General features: G+C 47.2%; 1 protein-coding gene across 6 annotated transcripts in view; it reads right to left on the bottom strand.

Moving 5' to 3' along the window:
* The window catches only part of USP47 (ubiquitin specific peptidase 47), a 78111-nt gene that overhangs the window by 33333 nt on the left and 17147 nt on the right, over positions 1–27631 (bottom strand). For 4 of the 6 annotated variants that reach the window (XR_005744154.1, XM_040327956.1, XM_040327954.1 and 1 more), the window contains exons 2-11: positions 13777–13836; positions 10231–10434; positions 8508–8621; positions 7611–7764; positions 7408–7504; positions 6246–6391; positions 6085–6164; positions 4260–4409; positions 2702–2797; positions 1268–1420 (exon numbers count right to left, since the gene is read on the bottom strand). Coding sequence is in view for 5 of the 6 variants with exons in the window: in XM_040327956.1 (XP_040183890.1) it covers positions 1268–1420; positions 2702–2797; positions 4260–4409; positions 6085–6164; positions 6246–6391; positions 7408–7504; positions 7611–7764; positions 8508–8621; positions 10231–10434; positions 13777–13836 (1254 nt within the window). In the remaining variant the exon portion in view is untranslated. Of the gene's footprint in view, positions 1–1267; positions 1421–2701; positions 2798–4259; positions 4410–6084; positions 6165–6245; positions 6392–7407; positions 7505–7610; positions 7765–8507; positions 8622–10230; positions 10435–13776; positions 13837–21422; positions 21613–27631 lie in introns of those variants that run through there. The other 2 variants (XM_040327955.1, XM_040327958.1) reach the window with 2 other exon arrangements.

Here is a 27631-nt window from a genome sequence, read left to right on the forward strand (position 1 = left end):
TTGTATCTACAATGTTGTGTAGTGAGTGTACAGCTTGTATAACAGTGTAAATTTGCCGTCCCCTCAAAATAACTCAACACACAGCCATTAATGTCTAAACCGCTGGCAACAAAAGTGAGTAAACCTCAGCAAACTATTTACGGTCTTTCTTGTGCATCATCTTTAGAAGAGGCTTCTTTCTGGGACAACAGCCATGCAGACCAATTTGATGCAGTGTGCGGTGTTTGGTCTGAGCAACAGGCTGACCCCCCCCCCCCTCCCTTCAACGCTGGCAGCAATCATAAGTCTATTTTCCAAAGACAACCTCTGGATATGACGCTGAGCACGTGACCTCAACTTCTTTAGTCGAGCCCTGTTCTGAGGGGAACCCGTCCTGTTATACTGCTGTATGGTCTTGGCCACCGTGCTACAGCTCAGTTTCAGGGTATTGCCAATTTTCTTATAGCCTAGGCCAGGGGTGCCCAACCGGTGGCCTGCGGAGCCTTCTGATGTGGCCCGCGACCTCCTGTTCTGGGGTGGAATAAAATAGAATACGGTTATTAAAGGTAAGTTTATTACTAAAGTCACAGTGTATATATGGGCATATGTGTTCTGCAGTGGTTACTGGGCTGCTTTCAATCTGCAGAGAAGTGCACCTGTGGGTTACCTGCACTGAGCCATAGACTTCTATTACCTGCAAGTTTGGTGTGCTGAGAGTAAAGTGGGCTCTATAGAGCTGAGTGAGCTGCCATCCACCCGCTCCGCTCATTGTGGCCCGTGACCGGTTACCAAGTCACTTAAGTGGCCCTTGCTCTTCAAAAGGTTGGGCACCCCTGGCCTAGGCCATCTTAATGTAGAGTAACAATTCTTCTTTTCTTCAGATCCCCAGATTTCTTTGCCATGAGGTGCCATGTTGAACTTCCAGTGACCAGTATGAGAGAGTGAGAGCGATAACACCAAATTTAACACACCTGCTCCCTATTCACACCTGAGACCTTGTAACACTAACGAGTCGCATGACACCGGGGAAGGAAAATGGCTAATTAGGCCCAATTTGGACATTTTCACTTAGGGGTGTACTCACTTTTGTTGCCAGCGGTTTAGACATTAATGGCTGTGTTTTGAGTTATTTGAGGGGACGGCAAATTTACACTGTTATACAAGCTGTCCACTCACTACACAACATTGTAGATACAAAGTGTCATTTCTTCAGTGTTGTCACATGAAAAGATAGAGACACGAAATCCACAGAACTCCCCCCAACAACAACACAGAGCGATCAGATTACCTCATCTTCAACATCAATGAAAGGGCTCATGTCCAGTTCCTCGGGGAAGGTCATTCGATCGTTCAGCTTGATTCGGTGCATGCTGGTGTAATCAAAGTCGAACCTCTTCAGCTGCAGAGTCAGCAGATATGGGAAGTGCAGGAAGCGCAGGCCCTGGAGAAGCAGATCTCAGGTCAGACTCTCATGGGACAGATGCACAAGAGGCCCAGGATCTCCTATTTTTGATATCCGGTAATTAAAAAATTACTGTTTTAGGCCCCTTTGACATGTGTGCGACTTGGGACTGCATTAAGGCAAGTTTCACATAACGTGCTAGTATATGATGCATACTAGCACATTATAACTTTGCAGGTTTAACCACTTAACGACTGCCGCACGTACATATACGTCAGCAGAATGGCACGTACAGGCAGATGGGTGTACCCGTACGTCCCTGCCTAGACGTGGGTCCGATCGGGACCCCCCTGGTACATGCGGCGGTCGGAAATCGTCTGGGAGCGATCCGGGATGAGGGGGCGGCTATTCGTTTCTAGCCACCCCCCCGCGATCGCTCCCCGGAGCTGAAGAACGGGGAGAGCCGTATGTAAACACGGCTTCCCCGTTCTTCACTGTGGCGACTGCATCAATCGTGTGATCCCTTTTATAGGGAGACTCGATCGATGACGTCAGACCTACAGCCACACCCCCCTACAGTTGTAAACACACACTAGGTGAAACATAACTCCTTCAGCGCCCCCTGTGGTTAACTCCCAAACTGCAACTGTCATTTTCACAATAAACAATGCAATTTAAATGCATTTTTTGCTGTGAAAATGACAATGGTCCCAAAAATGTGTCAAAATTGTCCGAAGTGTCCGCCATAATGTCGCAGTCATGGAAAAAAAAATCGCTGATCGCCGCCATTAGTAGCAATTTTTTTTTTTATAAAAATGCAATAAAACTATCCCCTATTTTGTAAACGCTATACATTTTGCGCAAACCAATCGATAAACGCTTATTGCGTTTTTTTTACCAAAAATACGTATCGGCCTGAACTGAGGAGAAAAAAAAAAAATTTTGTTATATATTTTAGGGGATATTTATAATATTTTTTTCAAAACTGTCGCTCTATTTTTGATTATAGCGCAAAAAATAAAAACCGCAGAGGTGATCAAATGCCACCAAAAGAAAGCTCTATTTGTGGGAAAAAAAGGAGGTAAATTTTGTTTGGGAGCCACGTCGCACGACCAAGCAATTGTCTGTTAAAGCGACGCAGTGCCGAATCGCAAAACCTGGCCTGGGCCTTTAGCTGCATTTTGGTGCGGGGCTTAAGTGGTTAAAAAAAAAAAACACACAAGGCAGTTTACTACCACTTTAGTGGGACAGACACCAGAAACAAGCAAAGGCCAATAAATATAGATTTCCCTTCCTCCCCCCACCATACACACACCCTACCTTCCTGGCATCGCACTTCTTCTTACAGCGCTCGCAGAAGTACTGGTTGGGACCGTCCAGAGTCTCAGGTTGGATGAACGCATGAAGAGCTTCTTCCTGGCAGAACAAAAAACACAAAATTCTGCTTATAAAAATGGCTGAAGATCAACAGACCTATATAACATGACGGCAAGTGTAGTCTTACAGTGAGGAGGGAAATAAGTATTTGAATGAATTTTTATATATAAATAATTTTTTTTTTGTTTTTTTGTTTTTTTTTTAAGGGAAAGTGTGGATTTGATATCAGAATTTAAATCCCCTTTTGAAGATGGGAGAAAAAAAAAAAGCTCCCTATTTCGTGACTCTTTAAATCCCACCACCTTATGACCCCCATACCATACAAAAAGGAGGGACTTGTCACCCTGTAAACCAGAAAGAACTTAATAGTTCTTTATTTTGTGACTGCGACATCTCTTTGGAACACCACTTCCCATTCTTGTAGCCCCATCCCACCAAAATCATTCATGAGGCAAAAAAAAAAAAAAAGGGGGGGGGGGGAGAACTACTTCTCCCCTATTTCTTCCCCCTTCCCTACAACCCTCGGTGCTCTTCATGAAGTGTTAACTAATTTAATTAATTCCCCCTCCCTACTGTGCAAATAATCCAGATAAATTAGTGTAATGGAAAAAAAAAAAAGGGGGGGGGGGGGAACCAAAGTCCCTGTAGGTGTACATTAGAGCGAGAGCAATAATTCCAGCACTAGACCTCTTCTGTAACTCTAAACTGGTAACATGTTAAAGATTTTAAAGAGTCGCCTTTGGAGATGTTTAATAACCAAAAGTTTGGCGCCATTGCACGAGTGTGCGTAATTTTAAAACGTGACGCGTTAGGTATCCATTTACTCAGCATAACATCTTTTTTAATAAAAATTGGACTAACTTTACTGTGTTATTTTTTTTATTCGTAAAAACTTTTTTTTACAAAATAAAAATAAAGCGTTTGAAAACTTCCTGTGTGATGTCGAAAGTGCATTATATATATATATATATATATATATATATATATATATATATATATATATATATATATATATATATATATATATATATATTGGGGGTTCTGAGTAATTTTCTAGCAAAAAAATTTTTTTTTACATGGAGGAGAGAAGTGCCAGAATAGGCCCGTATAGAAGCGGTTAAAGCAGAGTCCCACCCTAAAGTGGAACAAAGACAGATATCCTTTCCCACTTCCTGGAGTCTGGCCGTGACGTCACCGCGGGGCTCCCTCCTCCTCCCTTGGCCGCCCGGCTAATAGAGAGGAGCGGGGCCTCGCACATGCGCAGTAGGGTTGCCAGCAGTGAAGCCAAAAGGCTTCACTGCCGGGTTCCCTTACCCGCAATGGCAACGGCAGCACCCGACAGCTGATGGGAAAAATCAGCTGCGGTGCCGACATCAAGGGACTCCAGGACAGGCAAGTCTCCATTGATTAAAAGCCTGCAGCATGCTTTTTTTGCCCGGGGGTTACCAGGAACACCCCTTTAAGGAGGACCAGCAATAAGGAGACGGCCCCCAGTACATACCACACTACCAAACGCTGTGCTGGCGCCATACGGCCTGATGACAAGAGGGATGTCTAGAAAGGTGTCGATCCTCCAGCTCTCATAGCCGCACTCCAAGCATCGAACGTAATCTTTCAGCTTCCCCTGATACAGCTGATTGATGAGGTCGGCCTGCCAATAAAAAGAAACAAAAAAATAAATAAAACTGCAACAGATTGAAGTGGAATTCCTGCAAAACTTATTCTGAATGGGCCAGGTAACTAATAAATTAGACCCTCTGTCACGTTTTTACTGCTGCCTGTGCTCCCTGTTGGGGAGATTCCTCCTCAATTCCCATTCCAGCTGAGACTGGAGGCGATAGAAAATCTCCCAGTGGAGCGCGCACTGGAATAAAAAACCCTGACGGGTTTTTAGATGAAAAAATGCAACAGTTTCACTTGTGCGTCAGGATGAATCTCTCAAACACAGCGTCTCCCCGCAGGGATGTAGTCCCAAGGGAGGGGGCGAGCACGCTGACTAACCCCCATGGCTCGGAAGATGGGGGCAAGCTTACTGAGGAGAAACAGGAAGTGAGAAATTCACACAAAGAAAAAAAACAATGTCGCAGTCACAAAAAATAAATAAATAAAAAATAATCGCTGATCGCCGCCATTCGTAGTAAATTTTTTTTTTTATAAAAATGCAATAAAACTATCCCCTATTTTGTAAACACTATAAATTTTGCGCAAACCAATCAATGCTTATTGCGATGTTTACCAAAAATATGTAGAAGAATACGTATCGGCCTAGACTGAGGAAAAAACTTTTTTTATATCTTTTTTGGGGGATATTTATTATAGCAAAAAGGAAAAAATATTGAATCTTTTTCAAAATTGTCGCTCTATTTTTGTTTATAGCGCAAAAAATAAAAAAACGCAGAGGTAATCAAATACCACCAAAAGAAAGCTCTATTTGTGGGGAAAAAAGGACGGCAATTTTGTTTGGGAGCCACGTCGCACGACCGCGCAATTGTCAGTTAAAGCGACGCGGTGCCGAATCGCAAAAACTGGCCGGGACCTTTACCTGCATTTTGGTCCGGGTATATAAAATACGTATTCTACATATTTTTGGTAAAAAATAAAAATCCCAATAAGCGTTTATCGATTGGTTTGCGCAAAATGTATAGTGTTTACAAAATAGGGGATAGTTTTATTGCATTTTTTTTTTTTTTTTACTACTAATGGCGGCGATCAGCGATTTTTTTCGTGACTGCGACATTATGGCGGACACATCGGACAATTTTGACACATTTTTGGGACAATTGTCATTTTCACAGCAAAAAATGCTATAAAAATGCATTGTTTACTGTGAAAATTACAATTGCAGTTTGGGAGCTAACCACTAGGGGGCGCTGAAGGTGTTAAGTGTGACCTCATATGTGTTTCTAACTGTAGGGGGCGGGGCTGGACGTGTGACGTCATTGATCGTGCCTCCCTATAACAAGGAATACACGATCAATGACGGCGCCACAGTGAAGAACGGGGAAGGTGTGTTTACACACAGCTCTCCTCGTTCTTCAGCTCCGGGGATCGATCGCGGGATAGCAGCGGCGATCGGGTCCGCGGGGCCCTGGGCACTTAAAGAGGATGTACAGGTACGTGCTTGTGCCCAGCCGTGCCATTCTGCCAACATATGTGCAGGAGGCGGTCCTTAAGTGGTTAAGAAATCAGATTTATGATATGAAGGCACTCTATGAACAAGGAGGCTCAGTCCTACTAAAGGGGCGGAGCTGTACAATGAACATACTGCCTAACTTGAGCAATGTATATCTTCAGCAGTCCCCCCCCCCCCCTCCAGAGACACTAACCTGCTCCGTCTGCTTCCATTTCTGCTCCAGAGCATCAAACATGACCCTACAGAGCTCCTGCACATCATGCTGCTGCCAGGCTGTCAAACACAACAATAGTCAGGGCTTAGGGTATGCTTAGACATGATACTCTAACAATATATGCTTTATCAAAGTTTTACCTTCACTACTATCCCAGCCGAAACTCCGCGTCACGTCTGTGGTTTCAATCGCCCTTTTTTTACTGGTCTGTAATAAGACGAAGAGCCTCTGCAGTTGGTAGGGGATGCTGGTCACTGGGTCCTCATCAGGATCTTCAAACTCCCACCTGTCAGGACAACATGTTAATGCTAAACATCAAGCAGATTTATATTGGTTCAAAAATCCATGTATGTGTTCATTTATAATAAAAGTGAATTTTAGGAGTGGCATAAAACACCTTAAAGGGGTTGTAAACCCTCATGTCACCCTGGCAGTGACCGGCCCCCCAGTTTTACTTACCTGAGCCCCGTAATTCCCTCGGCGGAGACACGTTCTCCCTCTCTGCACAGGGTCCCAGCTCTTGATTGCATAGATTGATAGCAGCAAAGCCATTTGCTGTCAATCAAATCCAATGACGCGGGCGTCTGGGGGGAGGGGCCAAGTCTGGCATTCGTGTCTATGGACGCAAATGCTGGACTTGGAAGCGCACCATGGTAACCCCCTGGGAGAGTGCTTCTCTTAGGGGGTTCTCTGATGCGAAGAGGCGCCACAAGAGCCGCCGTGGGACCCCAGAAGAGGAGGATTGAGGCCACTCTGTGCAAAACGAGTAAGTATGACATTTTTTTTTAAAATAACACTGATTGGGGGGGGTTGGGTTTTTATGACAGGGCAGAGACTAAAAAACAGATGCATGCAGAATCTGATGCCGCTGTGTATGGAAACCAATTACCTTACAGGCTTTATTTTCAAAGCGTCACGATTGGGTTACCATGTACAACCGCACCAGGGGCAGACAAGACCAGCCACCCTGCACGGGGGGGGGGAAGAGAGAGAGAGAGAGAGAGAGAGAGAGACCTGCAGGCTCCACCCACTACAGGCCGCCTGTAGAAAACTACAAAAGGGGGCAGAGACAAGACCGGTCACCCGAGTGCAAAGCTGTGGGAGTGGCCCAGCACGCACCGCCCACTACAGGCTGCCTGCAGAAAACTACAGGAGGGGGGAAAAAGACCTGGAAGCCGATTGGTTACCATGCACAGGCGCACTAGATTCTGTGTGTACCAGTTTTAGTAAATATCCCCATGTCAGAAAAATTAGCCTGTGGCTCGTCCATCACCATTAAAAAATAAATTGCACAATACTAACTTGTAGAGAGCGTTGCGGAACTCCGGGGTCATATACAGTGTTTGCAGCAGGCTGTTCAGGTAGCAGGTCATGGCTTGGTTTACTAAACCCACGTAACCTGGAAGGAGAGAGATGAAAAGCGTAGGAAACGTCAGGACCAGGAGAAACATCGCCTCCTCGTTGTGGAGGACGCCATGGAATGTCAGCGGAGGGTGGACACATACCAGTGTCTGATTTATTGAGCAGCGATGAATAGGAGTAGTTCTGACTGACGTAGTCGCTGGTGCAGCCCACAGAGCCGTCCCTGGGAAGAGGTCCAATGAACTTCTCCGGCGTGCTGTCATCGAGACCGCTGCTGTCCGCCGTGCCCGATTCATCCTACATCAGATCACAGGATAGACAACAACTTTACTAAGAGAGGCCTGGATTCAGCTCTTAAAGGGATTGTAAAGGTAAAAAAAAAAAAAAATTCCCCCAAATAGCTTCCTTTCCCTTAGTGCAGTCCTCCTTCACTTACCTCATCCTTCCATTTTGCTTTTAAATGTCCTTATTTCTTCTGAGAAATCCTCACTTCCTGTTCTTCTGTCTAACTCCACACAGTAATGCAAGGCTTTCTCCCTGGTGTGGAGTGTCGTGCTCGCCCCCCTCCCTTGGACTACAGGAGAGTCTGTACGCCCACTAACACACAGCTCTTTTCTCTATCTGCAACGTAGAGAGCGTCCTGACTCTCCTGTAGTCCAAGGGAGGGTGCGAGCACGACACTCCACACCAGGGAGAAAGCCTTGCATTACTGTGTGGAGTTACAGACAGAAGAACAGAAAGTGAGGATTTCACAGAAGAAATAAGGACATTTAAAAGCAAAATGGAAGGATGAGGTAAGTGAAGGAGGACCGCACTAAGGTAAAGGAAGATATTTAAGGAAAAAAAAAAAAAAAATTGTACCTTTACAACCCCTTTAACCACTTGATTACCAGCCCGCGCCTTCTGCAGGCCTAAGCTTCCCTGGGCGCCAGGTCACAATTTCTTGTCGCAATTGTGACCGAGCGCCCGGATTTTGTCGAGCCCTGGGGTAAGATTTATAGATCTTTATTGGGGTGTAATAGACACAGGAGGGATCTTACCGATGTCAGCTGCGGCTGCTCCCCGTTCCTATCCGTTATATGGAGGAAATTCTTCTTCCCCGCCTCAAAGCCGGCATCCAGTAGAGACTGATCCGGGCTGGAATCCAGCTCAGTCTGAAAAAGAATAAGACGATGATGGCGACTGGACTTGAGAAAATGATAAAACGCCTTCCCGCCATCTGTCTCCATCTTTTAGAGGCAAACTCTGCCCAATGACAATATGAACCAAAAGTACATCAGACAATAACATTTTTATAAAACCCTAAAATAAATGTTATTACAAGACACAGCCGCTGACCTCAGCACTTACCTTGTGTGCTGCGTATCCTTTGGAAGGCTTGCCTTTGCCTTGCCAACTCAGCCCATCCCCCAGTTGCTGCCCCAGCATTCCTGTTTTAGGGTACATTGCCTTGCAGAGTCCTATGCTGCCCTCCTGTAACCACCCTTTCATGTGCATTCATGAACTATGGCCTGACATGCAGGCGCGGCCTGTACCACACATGCCCAGGCAGCCCAAGATACAAGAACGTCAATGACAGGGCATGCACATGCAAGGGGAAAAGTACTGATGGGACATGTAGTCCCAAAGATCAGGTGGTTCCCAGAGTATGCACTCCCAGACTGAAGGTCTGGGGTAGCGGCACAAAAGAATCCAGGGGGCTGCAGTAGTAAAAAAGACAAAAATATGTTTGGAGACACCATTGGAAATAACTTTCCAGTGATAAATGGGTCAAAGGAAACGCATTTCCAATAAAAAAAAAAAAATGGAGGCTTTGGTACTATAATTTTTTATAGTACTACTATATATTTTTTTACCAAATCCATATTTAACCACTTACGGACCGCCTCCTGAACATATACGTCGGCAGAATGGCACGGCTGGGCACAAGCACGTACCTGTACGTCCTCTTTAAGAGCCCGGTACCACCAAAAGAAAGCTCTATTTGTGGGGAAAAAAGGACGCCAATTTTGTTTGGGAGCCACGTCGCACGACTGCACAATTGTCAGTTAAAGCGACGCAGTGCCGAATCTCAAAAACTGTCCGGGTCCTTTACCTGCATTTTGGTCCGTGTCTTAAGTGGTTAACCACTTGCCGCCCGCCCACCCACTGTCAAATGACAGAGGAGCGGTGCAACTCTTGTTCTGGGTGGACGTCATGCAGCGTGGGCACGCCGTGTTCCTAGGACACGGCGCGGCACCGATCTCTGTAAAAAGCCGATGAGGTTTCATACCATAAAGGTGCTTAATCATAGCTATGATTAAGCACCTTCTTACGGTATGAAACGCGTCAGCAGCTTTTCCTGTAACATGAAGTGACTGTATTGGATTTCATCTGCTACACAACATATCAATAAAGATACCTTTAACGATGTGCGGCCGTCCAGGATTTTTTCTTCCTTCCACATAGACTGGATAAAGTATTCGTGTACAAAAGGGATATGCAATTAGCGGAACTCCAGCTGTTGCAGAACTACAAGTCCCATGAGGCATAGCAAGACTGACAGCCACAAGCATGACACCCAGAGGCAGAGGCATGATGGGACTTGTAGTTCTGCAACAGCTGGAGGTCCGCTAATAGCATACCCCTGGTGTACACTGTACCGTTGTCAGTATTCTGGGCCTAACTAACCCCCAAAACTCAGGCACCAATTCTAAGAGGCCAAAAAGCACAAGCCCTGCTTTGGTATCAGTTTAAGAACAGATGGGAGGTCTGATCACCCACCATGTCTTCCGTGCTGCCTACATTCCCCCTCTTCAGGCTGAAGGTCCCGCTCACGTAGCCCACTTTGCCAGCCACATCCTTCAAGAGCTGGTGCACGGTGGTGGAGGCCGGGAGGTTCAGAGTGATGCGTTCATTGATGGTCTTGCAGTTGGTGGTGTCTTGGACTATGCACAGCACTCGGGGCTCATCGGCAGCATTCTCTATCTGGAAGAGATGGTAAAAGGAAGGAGGTCAGAGGGCTAGATCTACCGCACGGGGTGCGACAGCGCCATGCACTGGTTGCTCTGTGCACTTACAGGCTGCCAGCAGAAACAAACAATTTAAAAAGAGTAAATTATATATTTAAAAGCGGAGGTTCACCCCAAAACATTTTTCTACCTTTACATTGTGCTCGCTTGCAACGACAGTATGAGTTTTTTTTCCCGCTGTACATACCTTTGTACGGCTATTTTTTCCCACGGCTTCCGGGTAGTGAATCACGCGGGAGTGGGCGTTCCTATCCAGCAGGTGATTGACGTTATGACAAAAACTACCTCCCCCGTCGCATAAAGAGCTTCACGAGTTGCCGAAAGAAGCCGAACGGCGGTGCGCAGGCGCCGTATAGCGCCGACACGTCTTCTTTCGGCAACTCGTGACGCTCCTTATGCGATTGGGGAGGGGGTCGTTTTTGTCATCACGTCAATCACCTGCTGGATACGAAAGCCCACTCCCGCGTGATTCACTACCCGGAAGCCAGGGAAGAAAATAGCTGTACGAGGTATGTACAGCAAAAAAAAAAAAAAAAAAAACGGCATACTGTCATTGTCGAGAGTCAGCTCAATGTAATGTTAGAATATAGTTTTTAGGGTGAACCCCTGCTTTAAGTAGAATAGAGAAAGCTAGAACGCCCCTGCCAGGTTTCTATTAGTCCGATGACCCTTTTGACAGATTTCCTTACACTTCCTGCTTTGGTGACCACGCTAATTCCAGGACAGGAAGTGAAAGAAAAACTACAAAATGAGGATTTAGACAGCAATGAAAGCTGGCAGAGTGTCAAATTCTTACTGAACTCTACAAAAAAATATATTTAAAGTTTAAACGGCTTATATTTTGCCTTTCCTGGTCACACACACCCTTTACCCAATCAACATTCTTTTTTAGTTTTAATAAAACTTTTCCACATTCATTATATACATTATTTTGTCATGATGTCATCACTGGGTCTCTAGGCTGCAATGCAGACAAGGTCAGGGGTCAGCAGGGGGCTGTACAGAGCTTTCTGAACACATCACAGCAGGTGGGCGGGCTCTTAGGAGGAGTTATGCAAATACCAATGCCTTGATGGGCGGGTTCCAGTCTGGAGGAGTGGGCATTCCTAGGCAGATGGTATTTGCACGCAGACCACCCTAGGCAACGTCCACATCTGATGCTGTGATTGAAAGAACTGAAATCCAATGAATGAAAAGGGGTGGGGCCAGGAACAGTCAGGCTGAGGAAGAAAACGCTAGATGACGCTGGATGTCCTCCAGCCAGGAAATGAGGCGGGCTCCAGCTAGCTGCAGCTTAATGCACATTGTGAGAACCTCACAGAGTGCAGTGAAATCAGAGGAAGCCATTTCAGTCCAGGAGAGGAGGTCATCAGAAACTTCAATGGAGCATGCAATAGGCAGAGCAGGGCCACAGAGACGGCAGGAGCAGGAAAGAGGCGAGGGGGGCCACAGAGACGGCAGGAGCAGGAAAGAGGCGGAGCAGGGCCACAGAGACGGCAGGAGCAGGAAAGAGGCGGAGCAGGGCCACAGAGACGGCAGGAGCAGGAAAGAGGCGGAGCAGGGCCACAGAGACGGCAGGAGCAGGAAAGAGGCGGAGCAGGGCCACAGAGACGGCAGGAGCAGGGAAGAGGCGGAGCAGGGCCAAAGAGACGGCAGGAAAGAGGCGGAGCAGGGCCAAAGAGACGGCAGGAAAGAGGCGGAGCAGGGCCACAGAGACGGCAGGGGCAGGGAAGAGGCGGAGCAGGGCCACAGAGACGGCAGGAGCAGGGCCACAGAGACGACAGGAGCAGGAAAGAGGCGGAGCAGGGCCACAGAGACGGCAGGAGCAGGGCCACAGAGACGACAGGAGCAGGAAAGAGGCGGAGCAGGGCCACAGAGACGGCAGGAGCAGGAAAGAGGCGGAGCAGGGCCACAGAGACGGCAGGAGCAGGAAAGAGGCGGAGCAGGGCCACAGAGACGGCAGGAGCAGGAAAGAGGCGGAGCAGGGCCACAGAGACGGCAGGAGCAGGGCCACAGAGACGGAGCAGGGCCACAGAGACGGCAGGAGCAGGGCCACAGAGACGACAGGAGCAGGAAAGAGGCGGAGCAGGGCCACAGAGACGGGCAGGAGCAGGAAAAAGGCCGAGCAGGAGGCACAGAGACTGCAGAAGCAGGAAAGAGGCCGAGCAGGAGGCACAGAGACTGCAGAAGCAGGAAAGAGGCCGAGCAGGAGGCACAGAGACGGCAGAAGCAGGAAAGAAGTGGAGCAGGGGCACAGACTGTACGAGCAGGCAGGAGATGGAGCAGGGGCACAGACTGCAGGATCAGACAGGGTAGGGGCACAGCCTCTAAGACCAGGCAAGGGATGAAACAGCAGCACAGAGACTGCAGGGGCACAAACAAAAGGTGGAGCAGGGGTACAGACTGCAGGAGCAGACAAGAGGCAGGGTAGGGGTACAGCCTCTAAGACCAGGCAAGGAGTTGGGCAGGGTTACAGACACTGCAGAAGCAGGCAAAAGGCAGGGCAGTGGCACAGAGTCTGTAGGAAGTAGCCAAGAGGCAGGGTAGTGGCACAGAGTCTGTAGGAAGTAGCCAAGAGGCAGGGTAGTGGCACAGAGTCTGTAGGAAGTAGCCAAGAGGCAGGGCAGTGGCACAGAGTCTGTAGGAGTAGACAATAGGCAGGGTAGTGGCACAGAGTCTGTAGGAAGTAGACAAGAGGCAGGGTAGTGGCACAGCACATTTATGAGTAGGCAATAATCTAAAAGGCCCTTAGAACATTCTGTCCAACCTTTGCCGTGTGCGGATTGAATGGATGTTATTATTCTAGGGATGTAGTGATGACGTTTGTTTAAAGGGCAAAACTGGTTAGACCTACTATAATAAGCACATGCAAATTTCCAGTTACTGGACTTGTGCAAGTAGGTAGAGTAAAGATGGCGTGCAAAATGCAGTAAACCCAAGTCTGGCCATACATTATACTATTTATTTTTTTGTTTTAGATTTACTGAAGCCATATAATGGGAAATCAAACCTAAACACTTTCAATTTGTATGCAACCAAGCAGGTCCTTTCACTACACAGTTGAAGGTAAATCTAATGAAAATTTAATTTAAAAAAATAAAATTAAAAATAAAATACATTGTATAATGTATGGTCAGATTTAGCAATATTTTTTTCTCTGATACAAACTTTGTACTCCATTATTCATGACCCTTATATGACTATCAGACACAGTCCAGCACAATCCGTATATCTAATGTTAGTGTTCAACACCGTGCAATATGGACGCCATGCTTCGGGAACACAACAACCGCAATACCTGCGAGAATTTCTTCTTCATTTCATTAAAGATACTCTGTCTGCAACTCCAAAATAACCCCTGGGACAGAGACGAGGCCCGTCAGACATTGGACAGATAACAGCATTCAACATTATCAACATTAAAGTATAAATTCTCAAAAGGGTTTTTATATATTTATTATTGGATGGTTTGGGGTGTTGCCACCTCTCCATAACAGGGAAAAGGATGAATCACAGCAATGTTAAAAAAAAACAAAACAAACACACACACAATTACATTTTTCCCCAATTGGTATAAAACTGTCACATGACCCAGCTCTCCCCCCCCCACATGGGAAACATAAGCAGCAGAGCTTCTAGTCCTCCAGGAAGACACTTAAAAAAATAAAAATAACTAATAAAATAAAATAAATTGGGGATGTAAATTCATTCATCATTGCACAAAGTTCTGGGGCACAATGCCTCCCAATGACACCCAACCATGGGACAGTGCCTCCCAATGACACCCAACCATGGGACGTTGCCTCCAAATGACACCCAACCATGGGACAGTGCCTCCCAATGACACCCAACCATGGGACGATGCCTCCCAATGACACCCAACCATGGGACGTTGCCTCCAAATGACACCCAACCATGGGACAGTGCCTCCCAATGACACCCAACCATGGGACAGTGCCTCCCAATGACACCCAACCATGGGACAGTGCCTCCCAATGACACCCAACCATGGGACAGTGCCTCCCAATGACACCCAACCATGGGACAGTGCCTCCCAATGACACCCAACCATGGGACAGTGCCTCCCAATGACACCCAACCATGGGACAGTGCCTCCCAATGACACCCAACCATGGGACAGTGCCTCCCAATGACACCCAACCATGGGACAGTGCCTCCCAATGACACCCAACCATGGGACAGTGCCTCCCAATGACACCCAACCATGGGACAGTGCCTCCCAATGACACCCAACCATGGGACAGTGCCTCCCAATGACACCCAACCATGGGACAGTGCCTCCCAATGACACCCAACCATGGGACAGTGCCTCCCAATGACACCCAACCATGGGACAGTGCCTCCCAATGACACCCAACCATGGGACAGTGCCTCCCAATGACACCCAACCATGGGACAGTGCCTCCCAATGACACCCAACCATGGGACAATGCCTCCCAATGACACCCAACCATGGGACAGTGCCTCCCAATGACACCCAACCATGGGACAGTGCCTCCCAATGACACCCAACCATGGGACAGTGCCTCCCAATGACACCCAACCATGGGACAGTGCCTCCCAATGACACCCAACCATGGGACAGTGCCTCCCAATGACACCCAACCATGGGACAGTGCCTCCCAATGACACCCAACCATGGGACAGTGCCTCCCAATGACACCCAACCATGGGACAGTGCCTCCCAATGACACCCAACCATGGGACAGTGCCTCCCAATGACACCCAACCATGGGACAGTGCCTCCCAATGACACCCAACCATGGGACAGTGCCTCCCAATGACACCCAACCATGGGACAGTGCCTCCCAATGACACCCAACCATGGGACAATGCCTCCCAATGACGCCCAACCATGGGACAATGCCTCCCAATGACGCCCAACCATGGGACAATGCCTCCCAATGACGCCCAACCATGGGACAATGCCTCCCAATGACGCCCAACAATGGGACAATTCCTCCCAATGACAGCCAACAATGGGACAATTCCTCCCAATGACAGCCAACAATGGGACAATTCCTCCCAATGACAGCCAACAATGGGACAATTCCTCCCAATGACACCCAACAATGGGACAATTCCTCCCAATGACACCCAACAATGGGACAATTCCTCCCAATGACACCCAACAATGGGACAATTCCTCCCAATGACACCCAACAATGGGACAATTCCTCCCAATGACACCCAACAATGGGACAATTCCTCCCAATGACACCCAACAATGGGACAATTCCTCCCAATGACACCCAACAATGGGACAATTCCTCCCAATGACACCCAACAATGGGACAATTCCTCCCAATGACACCCAACAATGGGACAATTCCTCTCAATGACACCAATGATGGGGGTGGTTTACTCCAACTGGTGCTGGGACATTTTCTACTCCAGATGGCCGCAGTCCGGCCTCAAAGTCTGAAGGACAGTAAATCGGCCCTTTGTTTAGAAAGTTTGGAGACCCCTGCCCTAGATGTTTAAACCCTTTCCAGCCAGTGAAATTGGTACAGTGACAGTACAGAGTATTATCACTGTATTAGTGTCCCCACAAAGTGTCAGTCAGTGAGCGGCAATATCGCAGTCCTGTTATAAGTCGCTGATCTCTGCCATTTCTAGTATAAAAAATAATTTTAAAAAAAGAAAAAAAAAAAATCAGATGATATATATATATATATATATATATATATATATATATAAAATCCCATAGTTTGTAGACGTAATAACATTTGCGCAAACCAATCAATACACGGCGCTTATTGGGTTGTTTTTGGTATAAAAAAAACACACACACATTTAGCAGAATACATATTGGGCTAACTTAATAAACCGAATTTGGTTATTTACATTATTTTCCATTGGATATGTATTATAGCAGAAAGTAAAAAATATTCATTCCGTTTCAAAAAATTGTTTATAGCGCAAAAAATAAAAACCGCAGGAGGTGATCGAATACCACCAAAATAAAAAAATATTTGGGTACACGACCGCGAAATTGTCAGGTCTCACAGGGGGGGGGGGGGGGCACGTGGTAATCAACGCCCAAAAGCTTGAAGTAGCTTAATGCGTTTGCAAGCGTGAAGCACTTTTTTCCTGCCAAGACGCTGCTACCAGGAGGAAAGGCGTCTAGGAGAGACGGGCAAACGCCCCCCCCCCCCATATGTATGAGATCTCAGGCCGCAGCGCCAGGGGACTATAAATGCAGAATACTTTTCTGGAGCTTCACTTTGTAAATCCAAAAACATCCCCTCCCCCCTTCAGCACAGGTGAAAAAAATTTAATCATTAACTGACAACTTTATAAGGAAATACAATTCACACATAAAACACCTTCCTGTGTACAATAAACTGAGATCAGCCGGGAACCATCAACACCCGGGGGGGAGGACGCCAACTCCTCCTCCTCCTATACACCCATCACATGACCACCATACCACACCGACTTTACTATTACCAAGAAAAAGGTTTCTATGTAGTTTAACCACTTCAGCCCCGGACCATTTGGCTGGCCAAAGACCAAAGCACTTTTTGCGATTCGGCACTGTCGCTTTAACTGACAATTGCGCGGTCGTGCGACATGGCTCCCGAATAAAATGGACGTCCTTTTCCCCCCCACAAATAGAGATTTATTTTGGTGGTATTAAACTCTGCGGTTTCTATATAAAACAAAAATAGAGCAACAATTTAAAAAAAAAAAAAAAAAAAAAAAAATTGGGCCTTCTGCAGGCCTAAGCTTCCCCAGGTACCTGGTCACAATTTGTCGCAATTGCGCCCGGATTTTGTCGAGCCCTGCTTTAGAAGCATTAAAAAAAAAAAAAAAAAAAAAAAAGAAGAAGTGCAACTTTACCGCTTGCCGACCAGCCGCCGCAGTTTTACGGCGGCAGGTCGGCTCTGCTGGGCGAGATCACTTAATATTAGGTCATCTCGCCGAGCAGCCAATAGGGGCACGTGCGCACCGCCGGAGGCGCGCGCCCCACCGCCGACATGCGTGCCCGGCGGGTGCGATCACTGCCGGGCACCCGTGAACGCTCATTACAGAGCGAGAACCGGGCGTGCGTATGTGTAAACACACAGCTCGCAGTCCTGTCAGGGGGAGAAATGCCTGATTGTCCGTTCATACAATGTATGAACAGCGATCAGTCATTTCCCCAAGTCAGTCCCCCCCCCCCTTCAGTAAGAACACAACGAGGGAACATACTTAACCCCTTCCTCGCCCCCTAGTGTTAACCCCCTTCCCTGCCAGTGGCATTTTTATAGTAATCAATGCATTTTTATAGCACTGATCGCTATAAAAACGCCAATGGTCCCAAAAATGTGTCAAAAGTGTCCGCCATAATGTCGCAGTACCGATAAAAATCGATGACCGCCGCCATTACTAGTAAAAAAAATAAAAATAATAAAAAAAAAGCCATAAAACTATGCCCTATCTTGTAAATGCTATAACTTTATAAACCAATCAAAACGCTTATTGCGATTTTTTTTACAAAAAATATGTAGAAGAATACGTATCGGCCTAAACCGAGGAAAAAAAAAATTGTTTATATATTTTTGGGAGATATTTTTTACAGCAAAAAGTTAAAAATATATATTTTTTTCAAAATTGTCGCTCTATTTTTGTTTATAGCGCAAAAACTAAAAACTGCAGAGGTGATCAAATACCACCAAAAGTAAGCTTTATTTGTGGAAAAAAAAAAAGACGCCAATTTTGTTTGGGAGCCACGTCGCAGGACCGCGCAATTGTCAGTTAAAGCGACGCAGTGCCGAATTGCAAAAAGTGGCCTGGTCTTTGACCAGCAATATGGTCCGGGGCTGAAGTGGTTAAAGAAAGTATCTAAAAAGGGAAATTAAATTTTATTAAAGAGCCTTATATACAAATGTAAGATTTCCTTTCCATAAGTCAGCTTGTGCTTTATGTTGATTGGCTCATTGGGTGTTGTAGATAAAAGAGATGAAGTCAGATCTGCGATGGAATAAATCTGAGATTACACCCGCCGCCGCCGCCAATCTGTGTTCACAACTCACTGGCTAAAGGTCATTCAAGGAGCAGAGCTTGGCGTGATTACTCTACAGAATACGCGATAGGACGGCCGACCTCCTCATCTCCGACACGGCCTGCCTCTTCCCCAATGCCAAGACGTGCCAGAAGCTAGGAGTTCACCATTGGCTCAGGGCCTGCAATAAGGACCAGAAGGGTCCCCAATAATTAACCAGAGGAGATTGAAGCAAACCGACACATAAAGTTAAATATTTCGAACAATCAACGGCACACCTTACTCTTTGCAATGATCAGAATAGCAGAAACACTGATCCCAAGTACATTGAGCCAACTAAAGAGCAGAACAGCAGATTGCAGGATTGGGCTCCCAGTGCCGGTATCTTTCTGTGCAGAGGACACTGGGACAGGATTTGGGGGGTCCAGAGTTTACAAGGAGCATTGCGAGATCCGGGAAGGGGTTGGCAGATCCGGTGTTCTGTCGAGATGTGACCGGCAATAGAATAGTGCCTGGGTGGTACTGCTCATGCGCCGCAAGGACCGCAGAACAGCCGAGTTTACAATTAGCTGTTGTCTCGCATGGCCGAGGTACGTTCATGTAGATGAGGGGCGGATATTTACAAGGGGTCGGATTTTTCGATGATGGGCAGTGCTGGGGGGTTGAATTTTTAACAATGGCCAAAGAAATCTGCAAAATAAATCTTTATCTGCTATTCGTTTTGAACGCTTGCGGTCCGCGTTTAGTGAATTGAAGGGCGGCATTTTCTATGATAAAGATACCTTTAACAGATTTGTTTGGCCATCGATAAAAAATCCGCCCCCAGCAATGCCCATCATGAAATACCCACCCCTGAACATGAATGTGCCCCGGCAACACAAGACAACAGATGATCGTAAAAATCAGCTCTTCTCAGGGTCCGCTCTGCGCATCAGGCCGGGAATTTCTCGACAGGACACTAGGAAGGGGTGGCATGAGATTTAATGGGAGGTTACAAGGGAGGGTTAGTTTGAGGAATCCAAAGTCCAGGGGAAAAAAAAAAAAAAAAAAAATCCAGGGAGGGTTAGCATGAGGGTTGGGGGTCCAGGGAGGATAGGTGTGACCCCGACCCTCATTGGTACCACTCAACAGTAACCCTTAAAATGAGATTTGGATCTCCCAGTACTCATACCTATCCTCCCTGGGCCCCCAGCCCTCATGCCAAACCTCCCTGGAGCCCCCCAACCTGTATTTAAAATTTATTTTGGATCTCTCAAACTGACCCTCCCTTGTAATGCCCACTAACACTCATGCCAACCCTCTATGAATCTTCCTACTATCACACCAACATTCCTCCCCGTTTGGCCACCCTTGCCGCTTACCCTCCCCAGATCTACCAACCCTGCCAGTTCTCACCTCTATCCTCCCTGAATCCTCAGCTCTCCTTGTAAGCCTCACAATAACCCACCTTGAAAAAAATCCTTGGATATCCCAACCCTCATGCTTTATCCTCCCTTGATCCTCAACACTCCTTGCAACACTCTGACCCTCACTGGTACCCACCCTAAACCCTTCTTGAAACTGACCTTGGATCTCCCAATTCCCTCACCTATCCTCCTTGGACCCCCAGCCCTCATGCCAACCCTCCCTGGATTTTTTTTTCTGTTTTGAACCTCTGAAGAACCTTGCCTCCTACACCCAAAGTCTGCTATTCTGAAGACAAGTAAAGGTACTCTCGGACATCTTTGCTTTAATTTACAAACCTTGGTAAACACGACAGGTTCACTTTTAGATTTACTAAGGAAAACAGTCTATCTAGATCAGTGGTCTCCAAACTGCGGCCCGGGGGCCGGATGTGGCCCTTTGCTTGCTTTTATCCGGCCCTTGGGGAACTATTTCATTCAATGACAACAACAATGGTACACCAACAATTGGGCCCAATGACACAAAAGATGGGGCACAATTCCTCCCAATGACATCAATGAGGCCCAATGACGGGGCACAATTCCTACCAATGACATCATCAATGAGGCCCAATGACATCATCAATGAGGCCCAATGACGGGGCACAATTCCTCCCAATGACATCATCAATGAGGCCCAATGACGGGGCACAATTCCTCCCAATGACATCATCAATGAGGCCCAATGACGGGGCACAATTCCTCCCAATGACATCATCAATGAGGCCCAATGACGGGGCACAATTCCTCCCAATGACATCATCAATGAAGCCCAAAGACGGGGCACAATTCCTCCCAATGACATCATCAATGAGGCCCAAAGACGGGGCACAATTCCTCCCAATGACATCATCAATGAGGCCCAATGACGGGGCACAATTCTTCCCAATGACATCATCAATGAGGCCCAATGACGGGGCACAATTCCTCCCAATGACATCATCAATGAGGCCCAAAGACGGGGCACAATTCCTACCAAAGACACTAAAGATGGGGATCAATTCCTCCCAATGACAACACTGAGGCCCAATTCCTACCAAAGACACCAACGATTGGGGCATAATTCCTCCCAATGACACAAGTGATGGGGCACAATTCCTCTCACTGATACCAAAGATGGGGCATGGTTTACTCCAACTGATGCCGGGACCTTTTTCTACTCCCGATGGCCACAGTCTGGCCCCCCTAAAGTAAAGTTGCCCTTTGCTTAGAAAGTTTGGAGACCCCTGATCTAGATCGAAGCTGCGATGTGTCAGACTGACACACCACAATACTGATCGCCGCGCTGCACGCCAGTGGCTTATCCTACTGGACGTCATATGATGCCCAGTCAGGATAATACAACCACTTTCCATATTTTGCTATATGGCGGGCAGGAAGTGGATTTACTAAGGAAAACAAGCAAATGTTTCAATAAAACTTTATCAACACCACCTACAGAGAGAACAGACAAATGTCTGTATAAATCTTCAACCCACAGTCGCGACTCACCTGGCTGAGGATTCGGAATTCACCTTTGGATTTGGAGCATGACTGAAACAGGTTGACCAGGAACCTGATCATGGAGGAGCCCGAGCTTTGAGGCATGTGGGGATTTTTCAGCACCTTCCTTTATGGTAGATACACCCTCCACCCAGCTCTGAGCAGGCCACGCTGACATGTTTCATAGCTCCAGAGACCGTTCCTAATCCCAGGACCACGGAAGGGGGGTGGGGGGGTCCTGTAGCCAACGCCAGCGTCCGGCGATATCCAAATGACCGTCTTTTCTGTGACTTTATTCAGAAGCGAAAGTCACAACCACTTCCTGCTTTCTGAGAAACTTTCTTACTCAATTCTTATCAGTAAGACTTTGAGCTGCAATATAACATCCACTATACCCTACGTCACCTGGTCAGGGCACAGGAATTCACACTGCAAGGAAGGAGAATGAGAGGCCCCAACGACGAGAGCGGCGGGTATAAAATGCCACCAGTCGCCGCATTTCATAAGATCATTGAGGAACAAATAGGTCAGATAGGCGCCTGAGTACCAGCAGAGCTTTGCCACCAAATTTGACAAGCGCAGGAGGAATTCAATTATAAAAGTATATCCAACACCAAAACTTTAGCCACTTGACTTCCGGAAGGTTTTACCCCCCCTTTATGACCAGGCCATTTTATGCTTTTCAGCACTGCGCTACTTTAACTGGTAATTGTGCGGTCATGCAACACTGACTGTACCCAACTGAAATTTATATTGGGGTTTTTTCCCCCCCATACAAATAGAGCTTTCTTTTGGTGGCATTTTATCACCTCTGGGATTTATTTTTTTTCCTTCTTGTAATTACATAAAACAAAAAATTAGTGCTGGTTCACACAGGGGAGACCTGTCAGGGGACAAGTCGCGCTCCATGCATTGCAATGGAACCGTTCTAATAAGAGCGACTCAAGTCATTACGACTTAGAAAAAAGGTTCCTGTACTACTTTGGGACGGAGCGACTTGCATTGACTTCGTCATTTTAAAAGCTGCGCTGTACGGGGCGCCCCGGTCTAAACCGACACTTGGTGATGCAACGAAATTTTGGCCGCCCAAAAAATAATGCCTGGGATTAATGTGCTGTGAGAAGCTCACAGTGTGCAGTGAAATTAGAGGAAGCCAATTCAGTCCAGGAGAGGAGATGATACAACTGTGCAAGACTGGAGGGAGGATTGAACGGCGAGGGACAGAAGTGAAGAGAATGACGCTCAGTCGATCGGCAGGGGTCACATGAGACTGGAGATAATCCCGGGCCAGGCTCACTAAGACGTATTACTGAACTAAGACCTCCCACAGCGCTTAATATCCACAATGAACTTCAGACTCCCAATTCTATTATCACCACCGAAGGGGCAACGTGACCGGGAGGAGCGCCCAACCCACCGACCATCAGACCGAGGAAACCAGCGCAATGACCTTCCTAGACTATCAGTAATTGTATCAGACCATCAGATTAGATCGAAACTGAGATCGGTAAAATGAGGGAGTGAGATTTCCAGATTGTCCACCAACCCAACTAAAGACCGATCGATATCTAGCTCTATGGTCATACAAACTAGAGAGACTTCAGGTCTCCGTCCCTCTCCTGTAGCACATCTGCAGTCTCTGACCCTCTTCCTGTAGCACATCTGCAGTCTCTGACCCTCTTCCTGTAGCACATCTGCAGTCTCTGACCCTCTTCCTGTAGCACATCTGCAGTCTCTGACCCTCTTCCTGTAGCACATCTGCAGTCTGTGACCCTCTTCCTGTAGCACATCTGCAGTCTCTGACCCTCTTCCTGTAGCACATCTGCAGTCTCTGACCCTCTTCCTGTAGCACATCTGCAGTCTCTGACCCTCTTCCTGTAGCACATCTGCAGTCTCTGACCCTCTTCCTGTAGCACATCTGCAGTCTCTGACCCTCTTCCTGTAGCACATCTGCAGTCTCTGACCCTCTTCCTGTAGCACATCTGCAGTCTCTGACCCTCTTCCTGTAGCACATCTGCAGTCTCTGACCCTCTTCCTGTAGCACATCTGCAGTCTCTGACCCTCTTCCTGTAGCACATCTGCAGTCTCTGACCCTCTTCCTGTAGCACATCTGCAGTCTCTGACCCTCTTCCTGTAGCACATCTGCAGTCTCTGACCCTCTTCCTGTAGCACATCTGCAGTCTCTGACCCTCTTCCTGTAGCACATCTGCAGTCTCTGACCCTCTTCCTGTAGCACATCTGCAGTCTCTGACCCTCTTCCTGTAGCACATCTGCAGTCTCTGACCCTCTTCCTGTAGCACATCTGCAGTCTCTGACCCTCTTCCTGTAGCACATCTGCAGTCTCTGACCCTCTTCCTGTAGCACATCTGCAGTCTCTGACCCTCTTCCTGTAGCACATCTGCAGTCTCTGACCCTCTTCCTGTAGCACATCTGCAGTCTCTGACCCTCTTCCTGTAGCACATCTGCAGTCTCTGACCCTCTTCCTGTAGCACATCTGCAGTCTCTGACCCTCTTCCTCTAGCACATCTGCAGTCTCTGACCCTCTTCCTGTAGCACATCTGCAGTCTCTGACCCTCTTCCTGTAGCACATCTGCAGTCTCTGACCCTCTTCCTGTAGCACATCTGCAGTCTCTGACCCTCTTCCTGTAGCACATCTGCAGTCTCTGACCCTCTTCCTGTAGCACATCTGCAGTCTCTGACCCTCTTCCTGTAGCACATCTGCAGTCTCTGACCCTCTTCCTGTAGCACATCTGCAGTCTGACCCTCTTCCTGTAGCACATCTGCAGTCTCTGACCCTCTTCCTGTAGCACATCTGCAGTCTCTGACCCTCTTCCTGTAGCACATCTGCAGTCTCTGACCCTCTTCCTGTAGCACATCTGCAGTCTCTGACCCTCTTCCTGTAGCACATCTGCAGTCTTTGACCCTCTCCTGTAGCACATCTGCAGTCTTTGACCCTCTCCTGTAGCGCTTCTGCTGTCTGACAGCTTTCTGCAGCATTACAATCACTTCTTATATGTGGCCCTTTGCTGCCATCAGGGGCCGCACTCATCATCAAAGTTGACCACCAATGATCCAAATCCTGCTAATAAAAAGGTGTCTTACAGTTGTAAATGAACCCATCTTAACCCTCCACCATTCCTTCTACACCTTATAAACCCAGAATCATATTGTAAAAATCTCTCCATGTTAGGGGTATTCTGTGCTCCTGCTTTGCAAAAACACAGGATCTCCATCTTCCCTACAAAACAGAAAACGACGATCTGCCTTGTTTGCATCAACCTCCTGTCTCTCTCGGGAACAATTGGCTGGTCCAAGCAGACTAACGGTCCACCAGACCTGCTGATTGGCTTCAGCTGTGTCCAATCACAGCAAGAGCAGGCCGCAGGAAGCGCACACCAGACCCGGAAGTGCAGAATTACGTACAGGTACGCGACTCTGACCCTATGATATGCAGTCAACAAGCGGATAATCAGTGGGTGCAACTATTATTTTATAATTTATTGTATTTATTCATTTTTTGCTAAAAGTTAATGACTACATAACACGATTACATCCATTCGTCTGAAGAAGAGACGAGTGCAGATCACACCGTCCAGTGACTGGATCGGCCGCACTCCGCACATCAACACCGATGACTCAGCGATGTCACCGCTTAAGATGCTTATTTACACAACCAAATAAGAGTGCGTCACACCGCTGGGTGCTGCCCTACATAATGCCGCTGGTCTTGGAGAATCCCAGGAGACCTGGCACCAAAAACATCTTCAAAATTTCATGTACAGTGCCTTGAAAAAGTATTCATACCCCCCTTGAGATTTTCCACATTTTGTCATGTTACAACCAAAAAGGTAAATGTATTTTATTGGGATTTTATGTGATGGACCAACACAAAGTGTCACATAATTGTGAAGTGGAAGGAAAATGATAAATGGATTTCAAAAGTTTTTACAAATAAATATGTGATAAGTGTGGGGGAGGGGGGGCATTAGTATTCAGCCCCCTTTACTCTGACACCCCCAACTAAAATCTAGAGGAACCAATTTGCCTTCAGAAGTCACCAAATTAGTAAATAGAGTCCACCTGTGTGTCATTTAATCTCAGTATAAATGCAGCTGTTCTGTGAAGCCCTCAGAGTTTTTTTAGAGAACCTTAGTGAACAAACAGCATCATGAAGGCCAGAGAACACACCAGACAGGTCAGGGATAAAGTTGTGGAGAAGTATAAAGCAGGGTTGGGTTATAATAAAATCTCCCAAGCTTTGAAGATCTCACGGAGCTTCTGTTCAATCCATCATCTGAAAATGGAAAGAGTATGGCACAACTGCAAACCTACCAAGACATGGCCGTCCACCTAAACTGACCCGGCCGGGCAAGGAGAACATTCATCAGAGAAGCAGCCAAGAGGTCCATGGTAACTCTGGAGGAGCTGCAGAGATCCACAGCTCAGGGGGGAGAATCTGTCCACAGGACAACTATTAGTGGTCTCTCCACAAATCTGCCCTTTATGGAAGAGTGACAAGAAGAAAGACATTGGAGGAAGAAAGACATGAGAAGTCCTGTTTGTGAGAAGCCATGTGGGGGAGGGGACACAGCAAACATGTGGAAGAAGGTGCTCTGGTCACATGACACCAAAATTGAACTTTTTGTCCTAAAAGCAAAACGCTATGTGTGGGGGGGGAAACCAACACTGAACATCACCCTGAACAAACCATCCTCACCGTGAAACATGGTGGAGAGGGAGAGATTCCGCTTTAAACTCTTGAATAAAAGAAAAATGTGTACATACATACCATGCAATGCAATTGGGGTTTGTCCTAGTTATTGCAAGCACTCTCTTAAAAATATTATCAACCCCTCCCCCTATTATTCGAAGGGCAAGACTCACTCTGTGCGCCCCCTAATACTTGCCTGAGCCCCATCTCGATCCAGCGATGTTGCACGAGTCTCAGCTGTCCAAGACTCTCCCTCCTGATTGGCTGAGACACACAGGGGGTGCCATTGGCTCCTGCTGCTGTCAAAGTCAGTGAGCCAATGACTGAGTGGGTGTTGCCGAGCCACAGCTCCGTGTCTGAATGGACACACAGAGCAGCAGCTTGGCTTTGGAGGGGGCATCACAGTGCTGGATCAGTGGTGTCCCCTACTTGGAACTGGTGGTGAGGAGACACTTAGGTGAGTATATTCATCTTCTAAGGGAAGGGGAAAAGAAATAAAGAAATTCATAGTAGGATGGGATAGAGGAGAATGAAATCTAGCACAATACAGGCCACCCCAAACTCGCTCTGAACTAGTGGTAGAGAAGGGGGGTCAGAGGAAGAGGTGATGCAGCAGTCAGAGGACAACAGCCCCTTTTTGACCCCCCCTGCGTTTAGCAATCGCTAGGTTTAGCATCCAGCAGCCCAGCGAATGTACAACTGACCTACAAACACAACAGTTGGGGGGGGGTGTCTGGAGTGACAGTTATGACAGCTGCAAGCCACACATGGGATGCCCGACAAGTGGCACGCCGTACTCTGCCAGCTGCTCCATAACGACCAAACCATAGAATGGAAAACGCCAAGGCAATGTTCAGACTTAAAGGAGAGGTCTACTCAGAAAATATGGTTTAGTTTTAGGTAAAATTTAAAGAAAAGACACAACCACTTTGCAAAATATGAATCAACGTGCTGGGATAAAAAATGTGTTAGGACCGCCCCCCTGATCATGTCATTCGCCTAGGCCAGCGGTTCTCAACCTCAGTCCTAGAGCTGCACGATTAATCGCGGAGAGAATCGCGATCTCGATCCTCCCCGCGGGATGACCCACGATTCTTTTGTGTCACCGCCCGTTCCACGTAACCAGCATGGAACGCAAATGGTGCCGATATCGGAACCGACGTCAGCAGCCTGCGCCGCTGGATGGATGCCTGGGCTTCTCTCACAGTTCTGTACAACTGTAGTGTGTATCCATGCGCCACCCAGTGGTTGCCAGCGGTACTGCTTCTGATGTATAAAAAAGAGACCAGTGTTATGTCTATAATGTTAAAGACCATATAACTCCTATGAAAAAAGCAGAATCAAAGCTTGATTCTGCTTTTTTCATAGGAGTTATGTGGTCTTTAACATTATAGACATAACACTGGTCTGTTTTTTATATATTCATATTTTCAGATAAATCACAGGTTTATTTATTTGGGGGGGGGGTTTCTGGCATTCAGTTTTTGAGAATCGTGATCTGTAGTCT

Source organism: Rana temporaria, chromosome 11 (genome assembly GCF_905171775.1).
Source record: "Rana temporaria chromosome 11, aRanTem1.1, whole genome shotgun sequence".
In the NCBI taxonomy this organism is placed as follows: domain Eukaryota; kingdom Metazoa; phylum Chordata; class Amphibia; order Anura; family Ranidae; genus Rana; species Rana temporaria.